Source organism: Octopus bimaculoides, chromosome 8 (genome assembly GCF_046866305.1).
Source record: "Octopus bimaculoides isolate indiv1 chromosome 8, ASM4686630v1, whole genome shotgun sequence".
NCBI lineage: Eukaryota > Metazoa > Mollusca > Cephalopoda > Octopoda > Octopodidae > Octopus > Octopus bimaculoides.
This window is the reverse complement of record NC_142935.1, coordinates 67,488,043-67,498,042: the sequence shown is the minus strand read 5'-3', so window position 1 is coordinate 67,498,042 and position 10,000 is coordinate 67,488,043. Positions and strand designations below refer to the sequence as shown.

The 10,000-nt window shown below is 35.0% G+C and overlaps 1 protein-coding gene across 1 annotated transcript in view; it reads right to left on the bottom strand.

The window, feature by feature from the left end:
• Window positions 1-10,000, bottom strand: part of LOC106882486 (CUGBP Elav-like family member 4) — a 520,684-nt gene that overhangs the window by 111,200 nt on the left and 399,484 nt on the right. The window contains exons 5-6 of the mRNA XM_089355915.1: window positions 4,796-4,924; window positions 1,485-1,564 (exon numbers count right to left, since the gene is read on the bottom strand). Of these exons, the coding sequence (XP_089212041.1) occupies window positions 1,485-1,564; window positions 4,796-4,924 (209 nt within the window). The remainder of the gene's footprint in view (window positions 1-1,484; window positions 1,565-4,795; window positions 4,925-10,000) is intronic.

The following is a 10,000-nucleotide window of genomic DNA, read 5'->3' as shown; positions in this document are numbered from 1 at the left end:
CAGTTTTTGAGGTGAGGGGCAAGTCGATTACATCAACCCCAGTGGTCAACTGGTACTTGTTTTATCAACCCTGAAATGAGGAAAGGCAAAGTCAACCTTGATGGCATTTGAATTCAGAACGTAAGGATGATCAAAATGCTGCTAAACATTTTGGCCAGTGTGCTAATGGTTCTGCAAGCTTGTCACCAAATAGAAGGAATAATAATAATAATAATAATAATAATAATAATAATAATAATAATAATTATGCTTTCTAGTTTTGGCACAAAGCCAACAATTTTGAGAGAAGGTGGGGCTAAATTAATTATATTGATCTCAGTACTTGACTGATATTTTATTTTATTAACCCCGAAGGATGAAAGGCAAAGTTGACCATGAGAGGATTTGAACTCAGTATGTAAAGAGCTGGAAGAAATACCACTAAGTATTTTCTCTGATGTGCTAACTATTCCGCCAACTCACTGCCATAATAATAATAATAATAATAATAATAATAATAATAATAATAATAATAATAATAATCCTTTCTTCTATAGACACAAGTCCTGAAATTTTGTAGGAGTGGGCTAGTTGATTACATCAATCCCAGTGCGTAACTGGTACTTATTTTATTTTTTTCTACTCTAGGCACAAGGCCCGACATTTTTGGGGAGGGGGCCAGTTGATTAGACCGACCCCAGTATGCAACTGGTACTTAATTTATCGACCCCAAAAGGATGAAAGTCAAAGTCAACCTCGGTGGAATTTGAGCTCGGAATGTAAAACCTGAAAAAATACTACAAAAAAGCACTTTCTCCAGTGTGCTGATGACCTGCCAGCTTCTTGGTTTAATAATAATAATAATAATAATAATAATAATTTTGGCACAAGGCCAGCAATTTAAGGGGAAGGGTATGCCAATTACATTGACCCCAGTGTTCAACTGGTACTTATCTTACTGACCCCAAAAGAATGAAAGGCAAAGTCAATCTTGACAGAATTAGAACTCAGAGCACGAAGAGAGATGAAATACTGCTATGTATTTTTCCCAGCATGCTAACGATTCTGCCAGTTCACCACATTAACACAATAATAATAATAACAGTAATAATAATAATAATAATGATCATTTCTAACTTTGTCTCGAGACTATAGATTTTGAAGTGGAAGAGGTGTAAGCAATTTAACTGACTCCCTGTGTCTTGATTAGTACATATTTTAATGACCCCAGAAAGATAAAAGGCAAACTTGGGACTTCACAGGACTTGAACTCAGAATGTAATCAAATATTATCATATACCACAAAGGCATTAGCTAGAAGCTGTAGATGCTGTACTGTAAATTCAGTCAATCACCTTAATCATAATTTTAGTACAGAAATACTTTTATGGTAATAATAATAATACTATTAATGATAACACTAATAATAATACAATAAATAAATAGATATAACACTAAAAAAAAGGGAAATTAGTTTCCGGATGATTCTATCATTTGCTACTTACTGGCATTGTCTGACTACCATGGAGAGCATTAATTGCTGCTTGTGCCTCAGCGTGAGTAGAGAACTTGACAAATGCACAACCTGCAAAAGTATTTAATATTGGAAAAATGTCAACTCTAATTCAGAAAAAAAATCATTGAAAAACATAGAAAATAAATACATAAAGAAAAATCAATGAAATCAATCAATCAATCAATGACAATAATATATTTTAAAAAATCATTAAAATAAAATGAAGATGAAGTGGGGGTGGTAAAAAAAAAATCACTGAAAAAGTGAATAAAACAAGAGAGAGAGAGGGAGGGAGGGAGAGAGAGAGAGAGAGAAAGGGAGGGAGAGAGAGAAGGAGGGAGGGAGGGAGAGAGAGAGAAAGGGAGGGAGAGAGAGAGAGAAATCCAATCCAAAATATAATGATAGTCACTACAACTGCTGTGTAGGCTTAGAGATGGTCTGTGTTGGCATTTATCAGATTGAGAAGAATAAAAATAGAATAGAAGAGGTTGTATAAGTTGGTGGGTCTTGTGATAAAGTAGTGGAGATTAACATTTCAGTCAGTGCCTTTTGTTCTCTGTCAAAGTGTCTTGTCCAAATCTGCAGTCTTATACTTCATCTTACAGTCCAAAATTTTAATCTGCCTGAAATGTTTGGTCTTCCCCACTTGTAATGCCACATTTGTTTCTTCTTCAGTTTCTTTTCAATTGTAATTTTTATCATTTCCAGAAAAAGAAAAAAACAGAAATTGTTATTTTCACCAGTTACTGTTATTTAACCTCAGGTTAGTCCTGATTGAGTAGAACTATGATCAAAGGAACTCCAACTGTGACCATCATGTCTGTGAGTGAATGGATAAACAGTTTGCTTCTTGACCATGTGGTTTTGGCTTCAGTTCCACTGCATGGCACCTTGAGCAAATATCTCTTACCAAAACTCTGGATTTGGTTGATGGAAACACACACACACACAATGTAAACTGTGCCTAGTAAAAAGCCCTAAAACCAAGGTGCCGTGTAAAAAGCATTGGTGTGGGTGCTAGTGCCATGTAAAAAGCACATAGTACATTCCATGGATTGGTTGGCATTAGGAAGGGCATCTAGCCATAGAAACCAAGCCAAACAGACTATGGAGCCTGGTGTGGTCCCTGACCTTGCAGTTCCTGTCAAACTGTCCAACCCATGCCAGCATAGAAAACAGATGTTAAGTGTTGATGATGATAATATATATATATATATATATGTATGTGTGTTTGTGACCCCAAGTCTTGATATTCCACGTTAGTTATAAAACACTCACCAGATATAGACTTTTGTTTCTGACACATAAGCTGCAAGTTTAAAAGAGATAAAGAGGAAAGATTTTGTACTCTGTAACCCTTTCGTTACTGTATTAATTCTGAGATGCTCTGTGTTTCTTTCAATTAATTTTAAATATAACAAAGAATTTAGTAAAATAACTTAGTTATCATTAAGCAATTGTTAGGAACATAAATTGTGACTAAGTTTTCATGGAAGATTTTAATTCAAAACTTATGAAAACAAGACATTTGTACTCAGAGCCAGAGACAGTTTCAGTTGGGTTGGTAACGAAACAGTTGAGATCTGTTGATGTTGTTTAGCTTCAGAGCAGCTCTGATGAAAGCAGTTCCAGATGTGACCATCCTGTCATTTTTCCTGTCAATGTATATCTAGTACTACATTATTTAATGCAATGATTGATGACCTTTTTTAACCCACGACTCATTGAACAAAATGCTTAAAGTGTTATGACACATCATAACTTTTCTAGTAGTTTTGTTCATCTTTTTTTTTTTAGCTTTTAATTGTTTTAGTCATTAGACTGCGACCATGCTGGGACACCACTTGAAGAATTTTAGTTGAATAAATCGACCCCAGCACTTATTCTTTTGAAGTTTGATACTTATTCTGTCAGTCTCCACTAAGATATGGGGATGTAAACATACCAACACTTGTTGCCATACAGTGGTAGGGGACAAACAACACACACACAATGTTCTTCTTTCAGTTTCTGTTTACCAAATCCACCCACAAGGCACTGGTCAGCTTGAAGCTATAGTTGGAGACACTTGCCCAAAATGCCACGCAGTGGGACTGAACCCAGAACCATGTGGTTGGGAAGAAAACTTCTTACTACACAGCTATACCTATATATTAAGACAACAAATAAATATGGAAATTGTTTTAGAACAGAAATGGATGCATGTATTGCACTTTGATACATCCACGCAATGCATCAAAAGCATGATTTTTTTAAATGTCCTGACATTTAATAACTCATCTCAAAAAGTTGTTGAGTGCATTAGGTAACTTGTGCACCAGAGTGTAGTGGTTGAATATGTGTGAGTTTCTGTTTTTAAGATGGTAGCTTGTGATAGAGAAATCTGGCTGCTATTTCTAGCAGACCGAAGCTGCATTGGTGGTTTGTCCTTCAAGGCCTTTTCTCTAGCAGCATTATTGAAGTGATCTGACATTGATCAATAATTGGCAATGGGTTGCAAAATCAGTACATATAGGGTTACAACAGATTGATTGCTCCTCAGTACACTGTTGACACTTTACTTTTTTTTGTCTCTTTGTTATCTTAGGATGAGGAACAAAAAAGTCGGGATGAGCCCCAACAGGGTTTGAACCTGGAACTGAAAAGGCCAGAATCTATGTCCTTTATTGTATTTCTGACACAGCCACATAGTGATACATTTCATACATTAGCATTATATGTCTGCCCTCAATTTCTTTCTATCTAAGTCAGTGGTTCTCAACTGGGGGTTCATATGATCCCCCTCCCCCACTCAGGGTCCGTATAAGATATATATATATATATATGTGTGTGTGTGTGTGTGTGTGTGTGTGTCCGTATAAGATATATATATATATATATATATATGTGTGTGTGTGTGTGTGTGTGTGTGTGTGTGTGTGTTTGTCCCCATACTATCACTTGACAACTGGTGCTGATGTGTTTATTTCTGTGTAACTTAGTGGTTCAGCAAAAGAGACCAAAGTAATTAGTGCCAGGTTTAAAAGAGATAAAAAGTAGAGGTCAATTCATTTGACTAAAAGGCCATGCCCTAGCATGGCCACAGACTAATGACTGAAACAAGTAAAAGACAGAAATACAAGGAGAAACGATGCATGTGTGTATGTGTGTCTCCAGTGTCAGAAGATACTGTTACCAAAATGGATTCAGTGTCTGGTCAGCTGTGACACACCACCGGCATTCAAACATTCCATGGCTTGACAGTAAAAGATTCTATGGACAGTGAAAAATTAGAAGAACTGAAAAACATCATTATCTTACCCTTGCTATTTCCATTTTGATCTCGCAGTATTGTGCATTCTTCAATCGTCCCATAAGGCTGAAATAACTGACGTATGTCATCTTCTGTTTGCTGTTTATTGAGCATGCCGACAAACAACTTTCTGTCTTCTGGAAATAGATAGAAGAAGAGAACAAACATTAGTTAATGGAATATAAGGCAAAGCAATATTTTTAGCAGATATTTAGCTTGATCTATATGTAGAAAAAAGCCATATAAAGAAATGACAGGTTGTGATGTTCATATTATTTTGAAGGGTTTTTTATGGATGTAATAGTAAAAACTATTGTAATAGTGTAGCAAAGAGATAAAAAGTGTCCACACAGTGGAAAAAAAAAATAATAATGGTTTTCAAATTTTGGAACAAGGCCAGCAATTTTAAGGGGAGGGGAATAGTCGATTACACTGAGTCCAGTGCTCAACTATCTGGAAAGGATGAAAGGTAAAGTCATATTTGAACCCAGAGTGTGAAGAGTTGGAAGAATTTTTTCCAGCATGCTAATGATTCTGCCAGCTTGCCAACAACAACAACAAAAATAATAATGGTTTCAAATTTTGCCACAAGGGCAGCAATCTTGGAGGAGGGGACTAGTCGATTACATTGACTCCAGTCTTCAATTGGGATTTATTTTATCAACCCCGGAAAGCCGACCATGACGAAATTTAAACTCAGAACGGAGCAACGAGCGAAATACTGCTAAGCATTTTGTCCAGCCTACTAACGATTCTGCAAGCTCACTGACATCATCATCATCATCATCATCATCATCATCATAATAATAATAATAATAATAATAATAATAATAATATGAAAAAACATCTGGAAACTTTTAAAAGACCCTACAATCTAGATGTATTGCAAAAATTGGCATTACCTGGAACTGCATACATATTGCATAAAGTACTGCCTATCTGAGGTCCTTATTGTCACTTGACAGACAATACAAATCCCCGGTAAAAACAATATCTTCAATCAATAACATCATGATATTGGATATTGTGTGACATCTTAAATAATAATAATAATGATAATAATAATAATAATAATAATAATAAAGTGCTGGTGCCATGTAAGAAGCACCCAGCACACTGTAAAGTGGCTGGCATTAGGAAGGGCATCCAGCCGTAGAAACCAAGCCAAATCAGACTGGAACCTGGTGCAGCTCTCCTGCTTGCCAGCTCTGGTCAAACCGTCCAACCCATGCCAGCATGGAAAGCTGACATTAAAAGATGATGACGATGATAATGATGATGATGAATAATGGTTTTGAATTTAGGACTGAGTCAGTTGATGCCATTGACTCTGGTACTTGACAGGTACCTTATTTTATTGATCCGGAAGGATAAAAGGTGAACTCAGAATGTGGAAAACCTAAATAAATACTACAATCAACAATTAACCATTTATGCTACCTCACTGCCTTAATAAGGCCAAATATAATGATAATGGTTCCATAAATTAGGTCCAAAGTTAGGGTCTTGGGAGTTGAAGCTTAATTTAATTTAATCAAGTACCAATATTTGGCTGGCATTTATTTTATCAACCTAGGGAATCTCCCTAGTCACTTAATCTGCTAGAAATAGCACCCAGATCTTCCTCAAATCAAGAGATTACCTCTGAAAAAAATGTAGAAGGATTTTGAATATTGTAGTCTTGGATATGATAAATGAAAATAAGGCTAGATGGGATGGTCAAGAATGGAATGCCTTTGATTATTAGTCTGTTCTGCTTATTCATAACTTCATGGGACTAAATTGCAATAATTTTGGATGGACAGAAGGAAAGCAAAAATCCTTAGGCTACTAAACTCCTGATGGAGTCATAAAGTCTTTGTGTGGCATGAGAAATGTTTTCAGCATTTTGAAACCTGGCAGAGCTCCTCATTCTTCAAGTGTGACCAAAGCTGATTTCTTCCAGTGTGAGATAGAGAGGTGAGGAGGAGAGAGAAGGATGAGACAGAGAGAGGGAGCAGAAAGAGAGGATAGAGAGAGGAGAAAGAGTGAGCAAGAGGAAGAAAGAAATTTGGAAACTAAACGCCAATGCTATCTCACCCTGAAATCCCACCCTGGAAATGTGTGTATGTTTAATGAGGAACAAATATGATTCTATCATCGAAAATGTAACTATACATTATTGGCAAAGTAGCTGATATTTGGAACTGCGTCTTCCAGTGAAATATCGTAGTTGCCAACATGTTGAACCAAAATAGCAGAAGTCTGGGGAAGAAAGCATAGATAATGCATAGTTATTTGCCCATTTGCCGGCACTACATACCAATTCTCTTTAAGTAATTAATACTAATGATTAAAAAATCAATTGATTTTGATATGGCTTTTGTGTTGCAGCTTCTGTGCCTGGTGTGTGTGTGTGTGTTTTGTATTTTTGTTTGTTTGTTAGTCTATTCCCATATCTGTTTTTGTTGTTGCTTTTGTTGTTTTGTATATATATATATGTTTTCTTTTTCTGTGTTTTAGATTATCTAAGTATGCATTAATATTAGATGATATGCAAATGTATACTAACACACAACTACCTTGCTTTCCCTCCCATCTCCATCCTATATACACATATATATGCATGTGTATATATATATATATACATACATGCATGTGTAGGTGTACATATATATATATATGTGTGCATGTGTGTGTGTATATATATATGATTGTGCATGTGTGTATGTGTGTGTGTGTGTATATATATATATATATATATATATATATATATGCATGTGTGAGTGTGTGTGTGTGCATGTATATATATATATATATATATATATATATATGACATATTCAAATGTATGTACAGTCGGATAATGATAAACAGAAAAAAGCCCCACGTCAAAAATTACTTGGAAACAACTTTTTCTCATACACATATGTACAAAGCATACACACACACACACACACACACACACACACACACCTGTGTTGGTGGAATGGAGACAAGTGTGTGTGCATGTATGTTGTGATACACAGGCATACCTTTACATATAGATCCCTACAAACACTAACATACATACATACATTTACGCAAACATACACACAGGCATAATATGCATGTGAAAAAATCTAAAAAAACAAACGAATAAAACTTCCCCTCCTGCCACCCATCCAAAAATGAAAAAAAAACCCCTCAAAAAACAAAAACAAAATCAATGTAAATCAATGATGGAAATTGCTAAGACTCAGTAAATGTAGCAATCTGCTGTATTAAACCGATTCCATCTAATGGAAATAGATCTCTCTGACTTTGCTAAATAAACAAAGAATCTGTTTTGTCTATAACTGATAGTGGCATTGAATTGAAATGTCGGCATTCACATGTAGTACATGCAGGTAATACAGAAGTATTGGCATTCGCATGTAATGCAGAAATGCCGGCGTTTGCATGCAATACATACTGGTAATACAGACATGTCAGCATTCACACGTAATACAGAATTATTGGCATTCATGTATTACATATGAATGCTGACATTCTTGTATTACCTATACGTATAACAAATAAACAGCACCTTTTCTGTATTATCATATGTGCTACATGTGAGTGCTGACATCTTAAGAATTTAATATCTGTGTAAATAGACACATACGAGCATGTCAGATTTACCATCATGCATGCATATATATATATGTATATATATATATATATGTATATATGTATGAATATGTATCTTTGTGAGTGTGTGTTTTAATATCTTATTTAGGCATTGCAATGCTAAAAACCTGGTGTAGAACTCAATATATGTGTGCTTCTGAGTGAAGTGTCAGTACAGAGTGGTAACAGGAAAGAAGAAATGACAAATGAATAAATAATGAACTTCATTAGCTTACAGATGTTTCCACTGTAAGATGTGGTGGACTCATAGTTGAGTGCCTGTGTAACACCTTATAGCTTCATCAGAGTCTTAAACGTGAAGTGCATGGAATTTGCTCTTATTTTCAACTACTAGATTCCAAACAAGGCATTAGTACAAGACATCAGTCCAAGGTGCCATTTACTCACATTACACACACACACACACACACACACACACACACACACATATATATATATATATAGATGCAATTTATAGAGAAAAAAAGGATGGAAAGAGGTGTATGAACAACAAACAAGTGTATTAGTTTGATGCTTGGGAAAATGAAAGTCTTTTATGTTTCAAGCCAATGCTCATCAACAGAAAGGAATAAGAGAAAATAAACAGAGAGAATGAAAAAAAGCTTTCAGCGGTCTAGCATATATACTACTTCTGAGGTTCTGCTAGCTATGAAACATATGTAGATAGGATTTTATCTACTCCATTCCCTAAATTTGGATTTTTATTTGCATACACAGCAACCCCAGTTGCTAATCACAAACTATAAAATAACTCTTTCAGCTTACAAAACTTTGATTTGGGAAAAATTTACAACCTTCTAGATCAATAAACCACTATTGCTCCTGAAAGTTGCTTTTTATACCTTCTATAGACTGCTCGAAGCTTACTAACTTCCTACACTTTGATCCTATAGTTGGTAGTTTATAAATTATATGGTACACACCTGGTAGTTTGTCAGTAAAGCACATTCACTGTGTGAAAAAGAGTTTATTTTAACGAGATACCTCTTGAAATCACTTGAGGAGACACATCTACACTGAGGGATACACCTAAAACTGTTATTCAGTATCCTACCCATGAGAGATCGACACCAGATGGGTTGAAACGATTGTAGTGATCAATAAAGATTCTTGTATCTTCCATCTGTCTTTCTCATTAATTACATTATATATATAAAATATCAAATACAGCATATGCTATATTATAAATTACTATACAGTGTATTATTTATTGCTGCAAGAGCAAAAGAAGAAAAAAGAAACAAAGACTTCAGAAATCTCACTGAATTAGTGATCTTAATGCTAGAAGCATTCAACAAGTTTGAATGTATGTGTTTCTGCATGTAGATAGATAGAAGTCGAGGATGGTGGATGTATACATAAGTTATAATATAGGGTAAAGAAAAAAAACAAACAAACAAATAAACTTAAAACTAAAAAGACACAAAAGCCTATAGTTAATTAATAATTAATAATGGAATCAACAGATATTGTTTCAAGCAGAAGCCCTGTCTTGGAGAATACAGACAAGTCAAAATGACATGCACAGTCAAACCAGACAACATACCCATATTATAATACTATA